The sequence below is a fragment of the Staurois parvus genome, unplaced genomic scaffold (genome assembly GCF_062004578.1).
Source record: "Staurois parvus isolate SC_StPar_1 unplaced genomic scaffold, SC_StPar_1.0 ptg001260l, whole genome shotgun sequence".
NCBI lineage: Eukaryota > Metazoa > Chordata > Amphibia > Anura > Ranidae > Staurois > Staurois parvus.
In genome coordinates this window covers 376822-398831 of record NW_028319056.1, presented here as the reverse complement: position 1 = coordinate 398831, position 22010 = coordinate 376822, and the positions used below count along the sequence as shown (strand labels likewise).

Here is a 22010-nt window from a genome sequence, read left to right as displayed (position 1 = left end):
GACATTGAAGAGATATAGAGAAGAGAAGACTTCAGATAAACAGGTTCCACGTGTGTAGGAGGATTTGCTTCATTGCTTTGTATCACTTGAGACTAGTCAGTTCACTGGGTATATGGAAGAGTTTAAAGTTTTGACACATTGCATTTTAATGAGTAATCACAGGGACACACGAGGCATGGGGCTAGTCAAACGTATGAGCACAAAACAAAAGCTTCATTACCCAAAGCCACATTGGTCAGATCATCAATTTACATTATTAGGTATTGGGGTGACCCAACTGCCAGGCCATTGTAATCTCGGCAAGCACCAGAAGTATAGATCATAGAGCAAGATTGGAGAGCAAGATAGAGGAAGCAGCAATGAAAATAATATATGTGGGTGGAAAAGCGGCACCTAAGAATGGAGAGGGGAGGACCTTGGGACTCTTAGAAAGTCCCTGAATCCTCGGGGTTTCCAGAGGAATCAAATTCCTGTCAGATGTAGTGAGATATTCACTTATTCTTAGAGCAGAGAGCAAGGCGGTGGAAGAAGCAATGAAAATAACATACGTTGGGTGGGAAGGGGAGGGGGGAGGACCTCAGGACCCAAAGAAAACCCCCTGAATCCTTAGGGCATTCTGGGATAGATAGGTGAGGAAGGAGAAAAAAGAGAGAAGGGCCTTGTGATCCATAGAAAACCTCCTGAATCTTTAGGGCATCAAGGGATAGGAAGGAGAGGAAAGAGAAAGGAGAGGGGAGGGCATTAGGACCCAAAGAAAGTCCCCTGAATCCTTTGGGCATCCAGGGATAGGAGGAGAGGAAGGAGAAAGGAGAGGAGAGTGATTTGTAACCCAAAGAAAACCCCCTAAATCCTTGGGGTGTCCAAGGATAGGAAGGAGAGAAAGGAGAGGGGAGTGCCTCGGCACCCATAGAAAACCTCCTGAATCCTTGAGGCATCCAGGGATAGGAAGGAGAAGAAGGAGAAAGGAAAAGGGAGAGCTTTGGGAGCCAAAGAAAACCCGCTGAATCCTTGAGGCATACAGGGATAGGAAGGAGAAAAAAAAGAAAGGAGAGGGGAGGGCATCAGGACCCATAGATAACCTCCTGAATCCTTGGGGCGTCCAAGGATAGAAAGGAGAGGAAGGAGAAAGGAGAGAAGAGGGCCTCTAGACCTATAGAAAACCTCCTGAATCCTTGGGGCGTCCAAGGATAGAAAGGAGAGGAAGGAGAAAGGAGATAAGAGGGCCTCTAGACCTATAGAAAACCTCCTGAATCCTTGGGGCGTCCAAGGATAGAAAGGAGAGGAAGGAGAAAGGAGAGAAGAGGGCCTCTAGACCTATAGAAAACCTCCTGAATCCTTGGGGCGTCCAAGGATAGAAAGGAGAGGAAGGAGAAAGGAGAGAAGAGGGCCTCTAGACCTATAGAAAACCTCCTGAATCCTTGGGGCGTCCAGGGATTCCTTGGACTAGGGGTGTCAAAGAGCAATTAAAATCCTGTCAGAGATAATGAGATATTCAAAGGTTCCAGGTCTAATGTGTCATATTTATTTTACAACAATCATTTTTTGAAATTTGATTACATCTTTTGTTGGAAGCATCACCTCAACAACTCCATTTTCTTTTTTTTTCATTTTTACTGACCTGTTTTTCAGAAATGCAACTAATGAATTCAACATCTAGAACAATTTCAGACTAAGAGTCAAATTAGTAGCAACAGCATTGGAACAATGGAAGAGACTGAAAGACAAACATTTTCTAAGCTTCACCAGATAAGAAGCATCATGGAAGAGACACAAAGTAAGTCCTATGGACAGCCAATCACTCTGCCCAGCTTTTATTGTCCTTCTACACAACTAAAGAAATATTATTAAATGTGCAAATGTGGGTTAAACATGGGAGAAAAATCTAAATTCATATTTTTTTTGTGTTGTTTATGAATTTACCCCCCATCATTAATATCATGATTAGTCATGGCTTTCTTCAGGAAGAACTTTAGTAGAACTAAAGGCAAACTTTTTTTTTTAGATTTGGATAGAGTGGAGAGGGATTAGAAACCCTGTTACGTTTTTATAGTCATCTGTGCCCCCATTAAGGAAATTCACTTTTTTATTTGCCATGTTTACTGTTAGCATTGAGAGTGAAAGTGAAAAAAAATAGTGTGGGCACTAGTTCTAATTAAAAACACATAGAAAGCAGTAAACAGTGTTGTCCATTGCTTTCCATCCAAGCAGTTGCCTGGAAGACCATTGTTGACCAGAGACAAAACTTGGTTAAAGTTACATGACTCCTCTATTCTTAGAAAGTCATATTTTTCTGGTAAGCACGGTGGTGAAAGTCCATTGAGACTGGAATTCACATGAGGATTATTTTCATTTTGGGGCATTTCTACTTTATGTATGTATGTGGTGGTGATCATATCCCCCTTATGTATTATACATGGAGATCATATCCCCCCTTATGTATTATACATGGCGATCATATCCCCCCTTATGTATTATACATGGAGATCATATCCCCCCTTATGTATTATACATGGTGATCATATCCCCCTTATGTATTATACATGGAGATAATATCCCCCCTTATGTATTATACATGGTGATCATATCCCCCTTATGTATTATACATGGAGATCATATCCCCCTTATGTATTATACATGGAGATCATATCCCCCCTTATGTATTATACATGGAGATCATATCCCCCTTATGTATTATACATGGAGATCATATCCCCCTTATGTATTATACATGGAGATCATATCCCCTCTTATGTATTATACATGGTGATCATATCCCCCCTTATGTATTATACATGGAGATCATATCCCCCTTATGTATTATACATGGAGATCATATCCCCCCTTATGTATTATACACGGAGATCATATCCCCCCTTATGTATTATACATGGAGATCATATCCCCCTTATGTATTATACATGGAGATCATATCCCCCTTATGTATTATACATGGTGATCATATCCCCCTTATGTATTATGCATGGAGATCATATCCCCCCTTATGTATTATACATGGAGATCATATCCCCTTATGTATTATACATGGAGATCATATCCCCCCTTATGTATTATACATGGTGATCATATCCCCCCTTATGTATTATACATGGAGATCATATCCCCCCTTATGTATTATACATGGTGATCATATCCCCCCTTATGTATTATACATGGTGATCATATCCCCCCTTATGTATTATACATGGAGATCATATCCCCCCTTATGTATTATACATGGAGATCATATCCCCCTTATGTATTATACATGGAGATCATATCCCCCCTTATGTATTATACATGGAGATCATATCCCCCCTTATTTATTATACATGGAGATCATATCCCCCCTTATGTATTATACATGGTGATCATATCCCCCTTATGTATTATACATGGAGATCATATCCCCCCTTATGTATTATACATGGATATCATATCCCCCCCTTATGTATTATACATGGAGATCATATCCCCCTTATATATTATACATGGAGATCATATCCCCCCTTATGTATTATACATGGTGATCATATCCCCCTTATGTATTATACATGGAGATCATATCCCCCTTATGTATTATACATGGTGATCATATCCCCCCTTATGTAATATACATGGAGATCATATCCCCCCTTATGTATTATACATGGTGATCATATCCCCCCTTATGTAATATACATAGTGATCATATCCCCTCTTATGTATTATACATGGAGATCATATCCCCCCTTATGTATTATACATGGAGATCATATCCCCCCTTATGTATTATACATGGAGATCATATCCCTCCTTATGTATTATACGTACATGGTGATCATTTCCCCCCTTATGTATTATACATGGAGATCATATCCCCCCTTATGTATTATACATGGGGATCATATCCCCCCTTATGTATTATACATGGAGATCATATCCCCCCTTATGTATTATACATGGAGATCATATCCCCCCTTATGTATTATACATGGAGATCATATCCCCCCTTATGTATTATACATGGAGATCATATCCCCCTTATGTAATATACATGGAGATCATATCCCCCTTATGTATTATACATGGAGATCATATCCCCCCTTATGTATTATACATGGAGATCATATCCCCCCTTATGTATTATACATGGAGATCATATCCCCCCTTATGTATTATACATGGAGATCATATCCCCCTTATGTATTATACATGGAGATCATATCCCCCTTATGTATTATACATGGAGATCATATCCCCCTTATGTATTATACATGGAGATCATATCCCCCCCTTATGTATTATACATGGAGATCATATCCCCCCTCTTATGTATTATACATGGCGATCATATCCCCTCTTATGTATTATACATGGAGATCATATCCCCTCTTATGTATTATACATGGAGATCATATCCCCCCTTATGTATTATACATGGAGATCATATCCCCCCTTATGTATTATACATGGTGATCATATCCCCCTTATGTATTATACATGGTGATCATATCCCCCCTTATGTATTATACATGGTGATCATATCCCCTCTTATGTATTATACATGGAGATCATATCCCCCTTATGTAATATACATGGTGATCATATCCCCCCTTATGTATTATACATGGAGATCATATCCCCCCTTATGTATTATACATGGAGATCATATCCCCCCTTATGTATTATACATGGAGATCATATCCCCCCTTATGTATTATACATGGAGATCATATCCCCCCCTTATGTATTATACATGGAGATCATATCCCCTCTTATGTATTATACATGGAGATCATATCCCCCCCCCTTATGTATTATACATGGCGATCATATCCCCTCTTATGTATTATACATGGAGATCATATCCCCCCTTATGTATTATACATGGAGATCATATCCCCCCCTTATGTATTATACATGGAGATCATATCCCCCCTTATGTATTATACATGGAGATCATATCCCCCCTTATGTATTATACATGGAGATCATATCCCCCCTTATGTATTATACATGGTGATCATATCCCCCTTATGTATTATACATGGTGATCATATCCCCCCTTATGTATTATACATGGTGATCATATCCCCCCTTATGTATTATACATGGAGATCATATCCCCCTTATGTATTATACATGGTGATCATATCCCCCTTATGTATTATACATGGTGATCATATCCCCCCTTATGTATTATACATGGTGATCATATCCCCCTTATGTATTATACATGGAGATCATATCCCCCCTTATGTATTATACATGGAGATCATATCCCCCCTTATGTATTATACATGGAGATCATATCCCCCTTATGTATTATACATGGAAATCATATCCCCCTTATGTATTATACATGGAGATCATATCCCCCCTTATGTATTATATATGGAGATCATATCCCCCTTATGTAATATACATGGTGATCATATCCCCCCTTATGTATTATACATGGAGATCATATCCCCCCTTATGTATTATACATGGAGATCATATCCCCCTTATGTATTATACATGGAGATCATATCCCCCCTTATGTATTATACATGGAGATCATATCCCCCCTTATGTATTATACATGGAGATCATATCCCCCTTATGTATTATACATGGAGATCATATCCCCCCTTATGTATTATACATGGAGATCATATCCCCCCTTATGTATTATACATGGAGATCATATCCCCCCTTATGTATTATACATGGAGATCATATCCCCCCTTATGTATTATACATAGTGATCATATCCCCCCTTATGTATTATACATGGAGATCATATCCCCCCCTTATGTATTATACATGGAGATCATATCCCCTCTTATGTATTATACATGGAGATCATATCCCCCCCTTATGTATTATACATGGCGATCATATCCCCTCTTATGTATTATACATGGAGATCATATCCCCCCTTATGTATTATACATGGCGATCATATCCCCCTTATGTATTATACATGGAGATCATACCCCCCCTTATGTATTATACATGGAGATCATATCCCCCCTTATGTATTATACATGGAGATCATATCCCCCCTTATGTATTATACATGGAGATCATATCCCCCTTATGTATTATACATGGTGATCATATCCCCCCTTATGTATTACATATGGAGATCATATCCCCCTTTATCCATGCAGGCTGTACATATTTTTCCTATATTTTCTGCAATAGATGAATTCCTATGATCACACTTTCCAAAGTTCTGTGCTTCCTGACCTACAATCCTCTCCCCCAAGCCGCTGTATAAATATCCTATTTGGACTAAACCACATAACACTCAGAAAATCCATGTATTTGTATATGTATATTTTTTAGTATAACTCCTGTGATCATCAGTGCCGTTTACTGGCCAAAATGTGGTATCATTTTATGAACTCCATCAATGAGAAATCATACCACATTTTGGCCACTAGATGGTGCTGACGTTCATAGGAATTCTTCTATTGTGGAACATATGGGGACAACTCATCCAGCCTGCATGGCTTAGTCCATCAAATGTTTTACAAACAGACCTCTAATAAGTTGCAATGATATGGACAGTTCTACTAACACTTTCCAAAGCTGTATTCATGCATTAAGTTTTTTTTACCTTTATCATTAAGGTATTAATTTACAGTATCATGTATTCTACAGGTACCAAGAGGCCCAGATGGCTTCAGCAAAAAAGATCTGCTGCTGGGGTAAAAAACATATTTACATCACTTATCTTATACTATCTATATTTTGTAAAAAAAAGAATTTTCCAGCTACTAGTGTAATATATATATATATATATATATATATATATATATATATATATACGTATCTAAACATTGTGTTCGCTAAAATCTAATAGAACCTCTTCTCCCCAGGGTCAGAGCCGATCAGGACACAAGGTTGGGGTCCTTTGCTCACAGGACATGAACACCAGGTGGATACAAGAAGTGTTAAGTTCTAATCTTTTTAAAGATCAAGTTAGGAAGTTTGAATGCATCGTATTTAAAGAAAAAATGAAGATAAAAGAGGAAGCTTCCAAGTACACTTTCTGCGTCTGCCTTTGTAATAGGAGAAACTGGACCAACATTGTGCAACCGCCATGGAGAGAGATGGTGAAGATACTTTTGGGTAAGAGCCACACAGACCATTGAGGTCACATAAAACCACAATTAATTGATACTGGAAATAAAAAAAAGTAAAGAACTGCAAGACTCAGTTTACATAGATTGTCACGTACCTGGGTAGTGAGCCTGCCGTGAAGAGGATGGACTCTCGTACATCTCTGGCACGGGGGCTACTGGCAGTGAAACAGGAGCCACGGGAGCACGGCGAGGTATGGGTGCCTGTGATCAGTCCAGTAGTCTGTGTGGCAGCAGCGGTCAGCAGGTAGATGTGGCAGCAGAACAGGCTGGTGGCAGATGAACTGGCACAGAGCTTGGCTGGTGGTGGTCTGTGGGCAGGGCTGTGGATAAGGAGGTACCACCGGTCCTCCTGTACAGGGCCCAGGCCAGCAGGGGAGCCCAGGCAGCTGGGTGAATTGAATGTGGGCAGGGAGGGTGATCAGCATGGCGGGGGCAATTACTGGAACTGATCCTCTGTATGGCTCTTCCTGCAGCAGCTGAAAGCCGGCTTCTTCTCCTCTCCCTCTTGCTGGCTTTTAGCTGCTGCAGAGAGAGCCATACAGGGGATCGGTTCCAGTAATTGCCCCCAGCCCCACTGCACCCATCACCCTCTGGGAGATGATCAGAGACTGCAGATATAACACAAGAGAAGGTCAGAGACTGCGGACATGGTACAGGAGATGGTCAGAGACTGCAGACATGCTGAAGGAGACTGTCAGAGACTGTGAACATGCCATAGTTGTTTGAGACAGGGGGGGATCTACTTCAAGAGTTGTCTGGAGACATGTTACATGAGACTGCTAGAAATCACTGCTAATACAAAAATATAAAGGAACACAGATTAGTGTAGACAGGTGCCCCAGGGGCTGCGTTCAAAGTGCCAACGGGCTGCATGTGGCTGCAGATTGGGGACCAAGGATGTAAACAGGTTGCAAGTATTTAAAGGGTTGGTTTATCTCTCCTGACTTTTGCCCAGAATCTCCTTATACATTAGAGTGTCCTCAATACATTGCCATGCAGAAGGCAGGACATACGGAGTGTCGGTAGCACAGCCCCGAAAGATCACGAACGCACACTTAGATTGGTTCCCACCCATGCAGATGCAATCCATTCCTTCTCACAGTCCATCCATTCAGCAGCAGGGGCTGGGATTGAGAGAGGACTGTTTACTAATTTTGGGGAGAAGGCAGAGGCCATGGCTCCCAACAATTAAATTCAAGTTCCAGCCTCTTCTATATCCATCCTCAGAGGCAGGCAGGACTTTCATTTTGTTGTCAGAAGCCACAAATCAGGATTTCTCTACCTTATCCCCAAAATAAGTAAGTAGACCCAATCTATCTCCCGCACCTGTTGCTGAATTGATGGGGCTCAGGCAGTGGCATATGTAGGGCGGTGTGGGGGTGCATTGTGTACAGGGCACGGGCACTCTGGGGGTGCTGCCTGGCCACCAGCATGTTTAGTTTTTTGGGGGGTTCTATTGCAGTGCCCCTTCTGTCTGGTCTTACAGGAGCTATTCAGAGCCAAGGGAACAATTTTTCGTGGCTCTGGTCACATGACACAGCTGAGAGGACGACTTTCCTCATTCTGAACTGCAGCTGATCAGCGAGGAGCTCTACACTAGAAGACTCTACTGGAGGGTCTGTACTAGGTGGTGTCTGTACTGGAGATATCTGTACCTAGGGGGTCTGTACAGGAGGGTTAAGCTGGGTTGGGGGTCTGTAATTGGGGGTGTCTATACTGATTGGGTCTGCACAGAGGTGTCTGTGCCAGGGAGTCTCTACTAGGGAAATATGCTGGAAGAGGGGTGTCTGTACTAGGGGGCTGTCTTTACTAAGGGTGTATGCTAAAAGGCAGGTGGGATTATAGTGGTTGGAAGGGATCTTTACTGAGGAATTAGGCTGAAAGGCAGTGTCTATACTGGGAGGAGGTGGTAGTGGGGAGGGGTCTGTATTGATGGCTTATGCTGGGAGGGGGTTTGTACTGGGGGTTCTGTACTGGGAAGTCCGTGATAATGGAATATGGTGGGAAGAGTGGGATCTCTATGTAGGAATTAAGCTGAAAGGCAGTGTCTATACTGGGATGGGGTGGTGGGGGGGTCTGTACTGGGCTTATTCTGGGAGGGGGTTTGTACTGGGAGTTCTGTACTGGGAAGTCCATGATAATGGAATATGGTGGGAGAAGGGGGATCTTTACAGAGGGATTAAGCTGAAAGGCAGTGTCTATACTGGGAGGGGGTGGGGGTCTGTATTGATGGCTTATGCTGGGAGGGGGTTTGTACTGGGGGTTCTGTACTGAGAAGTCCATGATAATGGAATATGGTGGGAGGAGGGGGATCTTTATGGAGGGATTAAGCTGCAAGGCAGTGTCTATACTGGGAAGGACTGGTGGGGGAGGGAGTCTGTATTGACGGCTTATGCTGGGAGGGGTGTGTACTGGGGGCTCTGTACTGGGAAGTCCATGCTAAGGGGTTAGAATGGGGGAGGAGAGACTATACTTGTGAGTTTGGACAGAAGGGGGTCTATACTGGCAGGCAAGCTGTATGGGGCCCTGCAGTTTGAACACATTTAGGTGGTGGTGTAGATATACCAATGCAGTCCCTTGGTGTAGATAGTTTAGAACTAATTGTTCCTCTCCTCTTCTCATTGTCTTGACAGGAAATAGAAGATGTACATAAAATCAATAAAAGTAGACAGATCTTAGGGGACAATAAAATAGAAAAAGCCTTGCATGACTAAGTCCTGTTCTAATTTTTCCCTGTCTTTGTGTTTTGTACAGGACTGAGGCCCCTGGTAGTGGTGATTCTTGATGTGAAGGACAGCAGTGAGAAAGGGATGAGGCGGATTCTACAAACCCTGAGCTGTATTGGAATAGAAAGTAGACATCTTTTCCTTTTCACCAGACTAGAGGAAGACACCTACACCCAGCACCTCAATCTGAAAATCCAGATAGAACCTGAGCCCAGAGGTTAGCTTGAACATTTTCTACTTTCGTTTTATTCCTTATTTTAGACCCAGGGGTGTCCACATTGGGTCTCTGTGTTTCTCTATGCATGACTGTTGGGAGGGACTGGCATGGTGCTGTACATGGCTTCCTGAAAACATCACAGCACCATGGCCCAGGATTCCTCACAAGAGCCCTCACTTCTGAAGCAAGCAGTAAGCTGGCTCTCGGGAGAAGATCAAATTGCTTTGATGAGAAGCTCACAGTGTGCAGTGAAATCAGAGTAGGCCATTTCAGTACAGAAAAGGAGCCGGTAAACCTGTGAAAGACGAAGGGAAGGTTGGAGGTCAGATTTGATGTAAATGCAACATGAAATTTGATTACAATTCTTCTAAATCTGCAACTTTCATTAAAGTGATTGTAAAGGCAGAAGGTTTTTTGCTTTAAAGCATTCCCTGCATTGAAAAATCTTCTGCATGCAGCTTCCCCCCAGCCCACCCCTTCTGCTCATCTGAGTCCGATCTTGATCCAGCGATGTGTACAAGAGCAAAGGTGCTTGCAGCTCTCTTCCTCCTCATTGGCTCAGACACAGCAGTGAGGAATGAGTGGGGGTAGGGCCAAGCCCTGTTCTGTGTGGCAATAGCCACATACAGCAGGGCTCAAGAGCGAGCACACACCCGAGTGCCCCCAGAGCTAGCAGCTTTCTATGAGGGCATTCAGCAGGGGAGAGGAGCTAGGAGTGCCAGCGGGGGACCCGAAGAGAGGAAGCCTATTATTTTAAAATAACTGTTGGTGATCTTGCCATTGTCGCTGTCAGGAACCCAAGCTAGAGTGAGTGTGTATTGACAAAAAGTGGCTGGAAGAGGCTGAAGGAGATCGGCAACACTGAGACTCCCCCTGAAGTACTTGGATTTTGTGTATTAGTTTTTATCATTTTAGATATTTTTATAACCTTTTCATTTATCTATTTTATAGGTCCTAATGCTGGAAATACAGAACGGAAAAAGAAAAATGTATTTTCTACATTTAGAAAGTGGACAAAAAGAGGTACATTTGTATTTTGTTTATGATTCATTGTTATGGGCTAGTACATGAGTCATCATCATTAGGTTCACCCCTTTGGCCATATACTGACCCCCCCCCCGACATTCATAGAGATAAAATGTTCTGTCTAATAAAAATAATAGAATATAAGATGACAGGGAGGGGGTGAGATTGGGGGGGAGAAGAAAGTAAGAAGAAAAAATTACATGTGGGCCAACCTTGAATGGTGCCATCATCATTACATTGCTCCATAGGAAGGGGGACAAGCTTGTTGGCATATATTTCTTGGCCAGCATTGCTTCAAATATTTTTGAATATAATTTGTACTCCAAAATGTACTAAAAAACACAGGAAGGAAAGAGGAATAATCATTAAAGGGGAGTTCCACTCAAAAGTGGAGGCTCCACTTTTCTGCCTCCTTCCCTCCTCTGCTGCCAGATATGTTACCTGTTGGTGTTGAGGGGGGGAGCAGGTACCTGGTTTTGACAAGTACCTGCTCCCACTTCTGACTCAGTTCACCCCGGCAAACTGAGCTGGAAATTTGGCACCCCCATAGCCCTCTGGGACACTTCCAAGGTCCCAGAGGACTTCAGGCCATTTACAAAGCACAGAACGCTTCGCACATGCACAGTAGGAAGCCACAAGGCTTCACTTCCGATTCCCCGTAGTCAAGATGGCGGTGCCAGCAAATGACAGCCGATTGAAGGATAGGCTCAGGGTTAGGACACAGCTGAATACATGAACAGGTAAGTGTCCTACTACTAAAAGTCAGCAACCACAGTATTTGTAGCTGCTGACTTTTATCTTTTTTTTTGGGAGGTGGCAAGGGGCCGAACCTCTGCTTAAGTATACTGTTACTGAAATGTCTCTTGTCTGGAGTTCATCTTTAATAATGGATCCATCTTCTTCTGTCTCCTGACCTCTCCCTCCATGTGATATGTGTTCCAGGTAACCGGCCACCACTTTCCAATGTGGCCACCTCCAACCAAGACACATCCGCTCATCCTTCTATACCCAATCCAACACATCCACCAGAAAAACCTCACAACCAAGGTGAGAATTTATTTATATTCACTATTATAATAATGTGTCTTCTGTTAAAATAGAATGTAAGTTTCTTCTTGTCATATCTGTGTTTTTATATAGAAAGATCACCCAGTTTTCCCACCGTAGATCCCTCAGAGGTAAGTAACATTTGTACAGAAGTCATTCTGCTTTGTTTCTTCTTTCAATCACCAAACAGTGTAGATTTGCCTTGTTGATTCTAGAAGAGCATCTTGATTTGCCAGGTTACACCAACGTTGAGGTAGATTCCTCCAAAGCAGTATTTCAAAGCCCTGTTTGGCTTGAAATCTTAAAGCAGAGGTCTCCAAACTTTCTAAATAAAGGGCCAGACTTTAGGGGGGGCTGGACTGTAGCCAGTAGGAGAAGTAAGCGTCCTGGTGTCAGTGGAGTAAACAACTCTCCATCATTAGTATTAGGGGAGTAATAGTGGCCCTTCATTGGTGTCAGCTGAAGCAATAGTGTCCCATCATTGGTGTCAGTGGGAGGAATAGTGCCCCATCATTGGTGTCAGTGGGAGGAATAGTGCCCCATCATTGGTGTCAGTGGGAGGAATAGTGTCCCATTATTGGTGCCAATGGGAGGAATAGTAATGCCTCGCCACAGGCTATCCCCGCTTCAGTCAATCCTGAATACGGCAGCCAGACTCATTCACCTTACCAACAGCTCCGTTTCCGCCACCCCCCTCTGCCAATCCCTCCACTGGCTTCCGATTGCGCAACGGATCAAATTCAACATCCTAACACTGACGTACAAAGCTGTCCACCATACTTCCCCAAATTACATCACCGACATAATATCCAAGTACCACCCAACACGCACACTCTGCTCCTCACAAGACCTCCTTCTCTCTAGTTCTCTGGTCTCCTCCTCCCATGCCCTCCTCCAGGAATTCTCCAGGGTGTCGCCCATCCTCTGGAACTCCCTAACCCAACCCATCAGACTGTCACCTACTCTCCTCTCCTTTAGGCGCACCCTGAAAGCCCATCTCTTCAGGGAAGCCTACCCCACCCCCTGCTAATTTGCCGACCTCCTCCACTCTTCCTACCACTCCATCCCCCACAGCTATCTCCTCCTGTGCCACCATCCCCTCCCTCCTAGATTGCAAGCTCCAAGGAGCAGGGCCCTCGAACCACTCGTGTATCACATTGTATTGTTATTGTACTGTTGCATGTTCTGTCTCCCATTGTAATGTACAGCACTGAGCGAGCTGTTGGCGCTTTATAAATACTGTATAATAATAAAAGTATCCCTTCATTGGTATCAGTGGGAGGAATAGTGCCCCATCATCAGTGCCAGTAGGGAAACGGTGCCCCATCACTGATGTCAGTGGGAGGAATAGTGCCCCATCATCAGTGCCAGTAGGGAAACGGTGCCCCATCACTGATGTCAGTGGGAGGAAAAGTGCCCCATCATTGGTATCAGTGGAAGGAATAGTGCCCCATCATTGGTGTCAGTGGGAGGAATAGTGCCCCATCATTGGTGTCAGTGGGAGGAAAAGTGCCCCATCATTGGTATCAGTGGAAGGAATAGTGCCCCATCATTGGTGTCAGTGGGAGGAATAGTGCCCCATCATTGGTATCAGTGGGAGGAATAGTGCCCCATCATTGGTGTCAGTGGGAGGAATAGTGCCCCATCATTGGTGTCAGTGGGAGGAATAGTGCCTCATCATTGGTGTCAGTGGGAGGAATAGTGGCCCATCATTGGTATCAGTGGGAGGAATAGTGCCCCATCATTGGTGTCAGTGGAAGGAATAGTGCACCATCATTGGTGTCAGTGGGAGGAAAAGTGCATCATCATTGGTATCAGTGGGAGGAATAGTGGCTGCAGCTTGGAGACCACTGTCTTAAAGTATTGGTGGGGTTTGACAGTAATGACAACCCCCTGTAGGTCTTTTGTTAGTTTGCGATGTTCCGAAGATTGCCAAAGGATTATATTTGCTGGAGGCAGGCCCAGAGAGGCCATAGGGCACACTGGGCAGTTGACCGAAGGGACGAGCCTGCCTGGACAGTATGGGTGACAGGGGTGGCATATAGAGGAATTGATCAGTCCATTTCCCTCCTGCCACAGATCAAGGTCCGCTTCTCATCCTCTCCCTCCTGCAGGCATTCAGCGACTGCAGGAGACAGATTGGTTCCTCTATATGGTGCCCCATCGCCCCTCCTATCCATCTTCTTCCTGCTGCCCCTGGACCCCTTTCCTTTTTCCTGGTCCCCTTGTACTCTCCTCTGCCCCCCTCCCCTCCTCCCTTTCAGGATGGAGAACGGGGAAGGGGGTCAGTAAATATGTAATATACCGGCCCCCTCCTTGTTCAAATTGACCATCAGTGATCGATAACGATCACTAACTTTGCCCATTCATAACTGAGACATAGCAAACTATGTTTACTATACTTCAGTTTGTGAATGAACAGGAAGCTCTGTGCAAAGCTGTTGGCTGCAAAGAAGGAGACTGAGGGCTGTGTCCTCAATCTCCTTTTTCTGTCTCAAAGGTGAGATGTCAGAGGTCTGTTATATCACGAAAGCCCCCAGCAGGGCTCATAAAAAATGTGTAAAAAGTATTAAAAAATAAAATTGTAAAAAAAAAAATGTAAAAAAAAAATAATAATAAAAAACTGCTGACACCAGGGTTGTACTTCTGACTGCCCTGGCATTCTGCTACCTAGCTCCAAGGGAAAGGCGCCCAGTGTCAGGACTGCTCAGTCTAAAATGCCAAGGCCTATTTTTTGTCCCAGTCTGGCCTAGCTGGAAGGCATGGTCTGGAGGAGGATCTTTTTTTTATCTTAAGGATTTACCTGTGGATGCTGGGTGGCAGACAGTTTTTGGGAATAAAGACCCTTCTGTCAGTGGTGTATTTAGGTTTTGTGCTGCCCCAGGCAATACAAAAATTGTCTGCCCCCATGGACACCAACTAACACAACCCCCCCTTCCTCCTCCCACGGACATTGACCAACGACATCCCTGCCCCCCACCCAGAAGAGCCTTCGACTACCCCACCGCAATAGAGAGACACTCATCTTCACAGATCCGGACATCCCCTGGAATGAGAGCCAGGCTCTACCTACACCATCAAGCAGCCCGCAGCCTCTCTATGTTCCCACCTGGTTTCCATGGCGCGTTTCCCTTCCTTCATCCCTTCTTCTGGGAGGAGGTGCTGCCCCCCTTAAAAGTGCCGCCCTAGGCAAGTGCCTTGTTTGCCTTGTGGTAAAACGCCCCTGGCTGCTGTGGACTATTAGTTGTGCAAGTGCCAGAAGTGAATTATGTCCCAGAAGCTACTATATGGACTGGGGCTGCTCTGATAGAATTCTAGATATACCATTTCCTGTTACCTCCAGAATAAGCTGTTATAGAGAAGATTAGTAAGAGGTTTGTCCTCCCATTACATGCTATTACCATTCTGGAGTATCCTGTGTCCCTAAACCTCTCTCCTATTAAAGCTCTTTGGCAATAAATACTAAAAAAGAAATCCCCTAGACTGACCCTGAATTGTTGGTGTGGGTTGGACTGCGCTTGTGTGACTGGTGACCTCTGTACTATATTGGGAGACCTGGGTATACTCTCAGTGGCCCCTTCAGGGGTAAGCACTACATAGAGGGATGTGATCAGTACCAGCACAGGGTCGTCCGGTGCCTGCGGCAAGGATCCAGAACTGCACCCCCACTGTTATCACATGCGGTAGAGTGAGTGTACCACCCTGCATCTATTCTTTTCCCCCTTGCTTCTTTGTGCCCAGGGCAGCTGCTCCTGCTGCCCACCCCTTGTCCCAGCCCCGGATGGGATGCTCTTCAAAGTCCTTTGACAGCACGACCTGTACATAGGTTTATAAGATATTAATAGAAGTCTCAATGCAGTCATAAGTCAGAATGTAATTGCTGTCATCCTGCAAATCTTTGTAATAAAATACATGTGCTCAGTCTATTTGATTATGAAAAGGGATATACACTCACCGGCCACTTTATCAGGTCCACCTACTTAGTACCAGGGTGGACCCCATTTTGCCTTCAGAACTGCCTTCATCTTTTGTGGCAAAGATTATCAAGGTGTTGGAAACATTCCTCAGAGATTTTGATCCATATTGACATGATGGCATCACGCATTTGCTGCAGATTTGTCGGCTGCACATCCATGATGTGAATCTCCCGTTCCACCACATCCCAAAGGTGCTCTATTGGATGGAGATCTGATGACTGTGGAGGCCATTGGAGTCCAGTGAACTCATTGTCATGTTCAAGAAACCAGTGGGAGATGATTTGAGCTTTGTGACATGGTGCATTATCCTGCTGGAAGGAGCCATCAGAAGATGGGGACACTGGAGTCATAAAGACTCCATGGACATGGACATGGTCAGCAACAATACTCAGGTAGGCTGTGGCATTTAAACGATGCTCAATTGGTACTAAGGGGCCTAAAGTGTGCCAACACATCCCCCATACCATGACACCACCAGTCTGAACCATTGATACAGGCAGGATGAATCCATGCTGTCATGTTGATGTTGTTTATGCCAAATTCTGACCCTACCATCTGAATGTTGCAGCTGAAATCCAGACTCATCAGATCAGGCAACGTTTTTTCCAATCTTCTATTGTCCAATTTTGGTGAGCCTGTGTGAATTGCAGCCTCCGTTTCCTATTCTTAGCTGAGAAGAGTGGCACCTGGTGTGGTCTTCTGCTTCTGTAGCCCATCTGCTTCAAGGTTCGACATGTTGTGCATTCAGAGATGGTATTCTCAGGAGCCAGGCGCTGTGTAGTTTTGTGATAGAAATAATACACCTTGTATGGAGGTATGTCTTTAATAAGTCATATGGTAAAACAATAATAAATAACCAGCCTGTGGCTTTAGGAAGCCAGGTTCCAAGATGGATGGCCCGTCCGCTCAGAGGGAAGCAGTGGAGTAGAATGCCTGTCAGTGCAGGGACCACGTTTACCCGACGTCCCAGCGTCCTGGATGACGTCACCACGATGTGGAGAGACAGAGGGGGGGAACTCTTGCTGGAGCCGCAGCTTTAGAAGGAAGAGGCCGGTTGCTGGGACAACATGTTTCACGCGCATGCGCTTTGTCAAGTCCCCCCCTCTGTCTCTCCACATCGTGGTGACGTCGTCCAGGACGCTGGGACGTCGGGTAAACGTGGTCCCTGCACTGACAGGCATTCTACTCCACTGCTTCCCTCTGAGCGGACGGGCCATCCATCTTGGAACCTGGCTTCCTAAAGCCACAGGCTGGTTATTTATTATTGTTTTACCATATGACTTATTAAAGACACACCTCCATACAAGGTGTATTATTTCTATCACAAAACTACACAGCGCCTGGCTCCTGTTCATACCTCCCACAAACCGATGTGTTTTTACCATGGCAGCAGTGAGTTTTTTCCCCACCAATCATAGTTGACATATACCATTCACTTATTTCCTTTGGGACACATCTGTGCGCTTTTATCCAGACCGTTCTTCCAGAGATGGTATTCTGCATACCTTGGCTGCCTGTAACGAGTAGTTATTTGAGTTACTGCTGCCTTTCTATCATCTTGAACCAGTCTGTCCATTCTCCTCTGACCTCTGAGGTCAACAAGGCATTTTCCTCCACACAACTGCCGCTCATTGGATATTTTTCTCTTTTTCGGACCATTCTCTGTAAACCCTAGAGATGGTTGTGCGTGAAAATCCCAGTAGATCAGCAGTTTATGAAATACTTAGACCGGACCATCTGGCACCAATAACTATGCCACTTTCAAAGTCACTTAAATCCCTTTTCTTCTCCATTCTGATGCTCAGTTTGAACTTCAGCAAGTTGTCTTTACCACGTCTATATGCCTAAATACATTGAGTTTCTGCCATGTGATTGGCTGAATAACAATTTGTGTTACCAAGCAATTGAACAGGTGGACCTAATAATGTGGCCGGTGAGTGTATAGCATATTGTTCTAGGTAAGATTAGCTTCACTGGATGATGGGAACATCTAATTTTATTCATTTGTGTTTATCTTCACACGTTCAATTATGAATCAATACGTACAAGACTTCCTCCAAAATAATACAATTACTCTTCCTTTTTTTAAATCTTCTGTCAGATTGAACCATCTCAGAGGCACATTGTTGGGATCTTCTCCAGATCTTCTAGCAATGATTACTCTTGGCTGGTGGAACTCCTGACCTCAGAATATTTCAGAAAGACGATCCGGGAAGTCAGAACTTGTCACATCACCAACTATGGATTCCAACAGTTTGTGAATGATTTGTCTCAGTGCACATTTGGGATTCTGTATCACACGAAGAACAGAGGAAGAATCAACATCACAAATGTCACCGACTCCCTGTATGATGAAGAGTTGGATTATCTCAAGAGCATGCTTGGTACAGAATACAGCAAACTGATTGTTGGATAGGAATAAATATGGAAATGTTTGGAATTAAAATGGTTGAACATGGCCAAACTGAGTAACCAGACAGCCCTCCTTCTTGGATAGGAGCTACTAATGAACATACGCACACAATATACAGCAAACATCACAACATAAGTACACATACATCTAAGGCCAGAAATCATGGCGTTTCCTACATGAGACAGCGAAGACCTTTCTAGGCCTGTAACTGGCTCGAGTATAGGACTTCTAAAAGAGACCTTGCCACCAACCTAGAAAATTGTAGCTAAACGCACAAAAACATCAGGAAGTTAACATGCCTACTTGCAGAGTTGTTCTCCTTTCCCCTAACAATTTTTTATTTTTAATGTGCCTTTGAACTTGCTAGGATATTTTACTATTCAGTTCTGTATCACAGTCCCTCCCGACTACCATGTCACGGCCAACTCTTCTTCAATTTGACCACAAATATTATATACTATATTATTGTTTTAAGTTTTTACCTTTTTAAGCATGATTTATAGATAATTTTATGCTGTTTATAAAAATGTATACTCTACAAATAATACTTACAGATAATATGAGGGTTGCACCGATGACAACACCAATATCGGTGCCGATACCAAGTACTTACACAAGTAGTCATGATTGTACCTGATACCTGAAACCAATACCTCTGCGGTGTGTTTTGAGCCCATACAAGAAATTGCATGCTCATATCGCACCACAAAGGTCAAAGGTGTCGGTACTTGTACTCGCCGGGGAAAAAATGGTATCGGTGCAACACTAGATAATATCCATAACACTGAACTCATGAACATCATATTATTGTAAGTTTATACATTTTGAAAGATGATTTATAGCTAGTATTGTACTGTTTATATACTTTTTTAAATACTTAACGTGTTACTAAACCCCGGACCCCACATTCACTATATCCACTTACCCCGGACCCTGCATTCACTATATCTGCTCTCCCCGGACCCCGCATTCACTATATCCACTCTCCCCGGACCCCGCATTCACTATATCCGCTCTCCCCGGACCCTGCATTCACTATATCCACTCTCCCCAGACCCTGCATTCACTATATCCGCTCTCCCCGGACCCCGCATTCACTATATCCACTCACCCCGGACCCTGCATTCTCTATATCCGGTCTCTCCGGACCATGCATTCACTATATCCTATCTCCCCGGACCCTGCATTCACTATATTTCCTCTCCCCGGACCCTACATTCACTATATCCGCTCTCCCCGGACCCCGCATTCACTATATCCACTCTCCCCGGATCCCGCATTCACTATATCCGCTCTCCCCAGACTCTGAATTTACTATATCTGGTCTCCCCGGACCCCGCATTCACTATATCCGCTCTCCCCGGATCCCGCATTCACTATATCCTCTCTCCCCGGACCCCGCATTCACTATATCCGCACTCCCCGGACCCCGCATTCACTATATCCGCTCTCCCCGGACCCTGCATTCACTATATTTCCTCTCCCCGGACCCTACATTCACTATATCCGCTCTCCCCGGACCCCGCATTCACTATATCTGGTCTCCCCGGACCCTGCATTCACTATATCCACTCTCCCCGGATCCCGCATTCACTATATCCGCTCTCCCCAGACTCTGAATTCACTATATCTGGTCTCCCCGGACCCTGCATTCACTATATCCGCTCTCCCCGGATCCCGCATTCACTATATCCGCTCTCCCCGGACCCCGCATTCACTATATCCGCTCTCCCCGGACCCCACATTCACTATATCCGCTCTCCCCGGACCCCGCATTCACTATATCTGGTCTCCCCAGACCCCGCATTCACTATATCTGGTCTCCCCGGACACTGCATTTACTATATCCGCTCTCCCCGGACCCTGCATTCACTTTATCCACTCTCCCTGGACCCTGCATTCACTATATTCGCTCTCCCCGGACCCCGCATTCACTATATCCGCTCTCCCCGGACCCTGCATTCACTATATCCGCCCTCCCCGGACCCCGCATTCACTATATCCGCTCTCCCCGGACCCTGCATTCACTTTATCCGCTCTCCCCGGACCCTGCATTCACTATATCTGCTCTCCACGGACCCTGCGTTCACTATATCCGCTCTTCCCGGAGCCCGCATTCACTATATCCAGATTCCCCAGACCTTGCATTCACTTTAAACCGTTCTCCCCGGACCCTGCATTCACTATATCTGCTCTCCCCGGACCCCGCATTCAGTATATCCGCTCTCCCCGGACCCCGCATTCACTATATTCGCTCTTCCCGGAGCCCGCATTCACTATATTCAGATTCCCCAGACCTTGCATTCACTATATTCACTCTCTCCGGACCCTGCATTCACTATATCCAGATTCCCCAGACCCCGCATTCACTATATCCGCTCTCCCTGGACCCCGCATTCACTATATCCGTTCTCCCTGGACCCCGCATTCACTATATCCGCTCTCCCCGGACCCTGCATTCACTATATCTGGTCTCCCCGGACCCCGCATTCACTATATCCCCTCTCCCTGGACCCCGCATTCACTATATCTGGTCTCCCACAGTACTCAGAACATGGAAATTCAATTATTTTAGTAAACATAAACTGATTAATACCTTTTCTCATCAACAGTTAGTCTTGTGACTTCAGCAGAGCACTGGTTAAAGCTTGTAGGAGGAGTTTTCTTTCTGCTCTAGTACGATGCAGAACCCCTGACCTCTGTCTGGACAGTGTTAATTGGCCCTGTGCTGATCACATGCACTCTCCCAGAAAAAAAAAATATCTCTAGCTCTACACACTAAACTGAGCATGTACAGAATGGCTATGGGTTCAGTCTGTCATATCAGGTGGACATTTCAACAAGAGGAGGGGCAGAGAAGACAGGATCAAACAGCCTTTTTACACAATGCAGAGGATTAGCCCCTTAGGTTCCACAGTGAGTATAACAAGCATGCTTTACTGCATCTACAGACTGATTGGACTGTTGGGGGTTTAGTAACACTTTAAGGATAATATCCATAAATTAATTATCCATACGTACTGCATGTTTACCTTTGTTTGTCTTTTATTTTTTTTCAAAAGTTTCAAAATATAGATTTAAATATATTATTTTGCAAATTATGAAAACGTAATATTTCATATTTACTTAACAAAAACATTTTTTTATCTTTTATTAAGGTCCTTTCATAATAAAGAAACAACATATACACAGAACCTCTATATAGTCCCTCTAAGACACCAGACCAGGGGTGGCGAACACGCGGCTCTCGAGCCGCGTGCGGCTCCCGGCCAAAATGAATGCGGCTCTTTGCCTCCTATCATATTTTGTATACTGTGGCTCTTTTCCAAGTGTCATGATTCTCTTATTTTTACCTGTTCCTCTATCCAGCGGCGCGCGGTCTTCCCGGCTTCTTTAGTGTGGGCGCTGGGCATGACAGCCGGGTGCCAAGTGCGCATGCGCAAGAAGCGGTGCTTTTTGTGAATGGTAAGGCGGTACCTGGGACAC

The 22010-nt window shown here is 44.4% G+C and overlaps 1 protein-coding gene across 1 annotated transcript; it reads left to right on the top strand.

The window, feature by feature from the left end:
* Positions 1-1657: 1657 nt before the first annotated feature.
* LOC149437754 (uncharacterized) lies at positions 1658-18527 on the top strand. The gene is made up of 8 exons (XM_089660669.1): positions 1658-1774; positions 6634-6680; positions 6852-7104; positions 9873-10061; positions 11013-11084; positions 12030-12134; positions 12228-12265; positions 18213-18527. Exons 1-8 carry the CDS (start codon positions 1705-1707, stop codon positions 18525-18527), a joined length of 1089 nt encoding a protein of 362 aa, XP_089516795.1. The 5' UTR covers positions 1658-1704.
* The last annotated feature ends 3483 nt before the right edge of the window (positions 18528-22010 follow it).

Bases quoted from the DNA above. Each gene is read 5' to 3' on its own strand.
- LOC149437754 (XM_089660669.1), top strand. From the start codon at position 1,705: ATGGAAGAGACTGAAAGACAAACATTTTCTAAGCTTCACCAGATAAGA. The intron at 7,105-9,872 runs GTAAGAGCCACA...TGTTTTGTACAG, and splicing joins GATGGTGAAGATACTTTTGG to GACTGAGGCCCCTGGTAGTG. The intron at 12,266-18,212 runs GTAAGTAACATT...ATCTTCTGTCAG, and splicing joins CCACCGTAGATCCCTCAGAG to ATTGAACCATCTCAGAGGCA.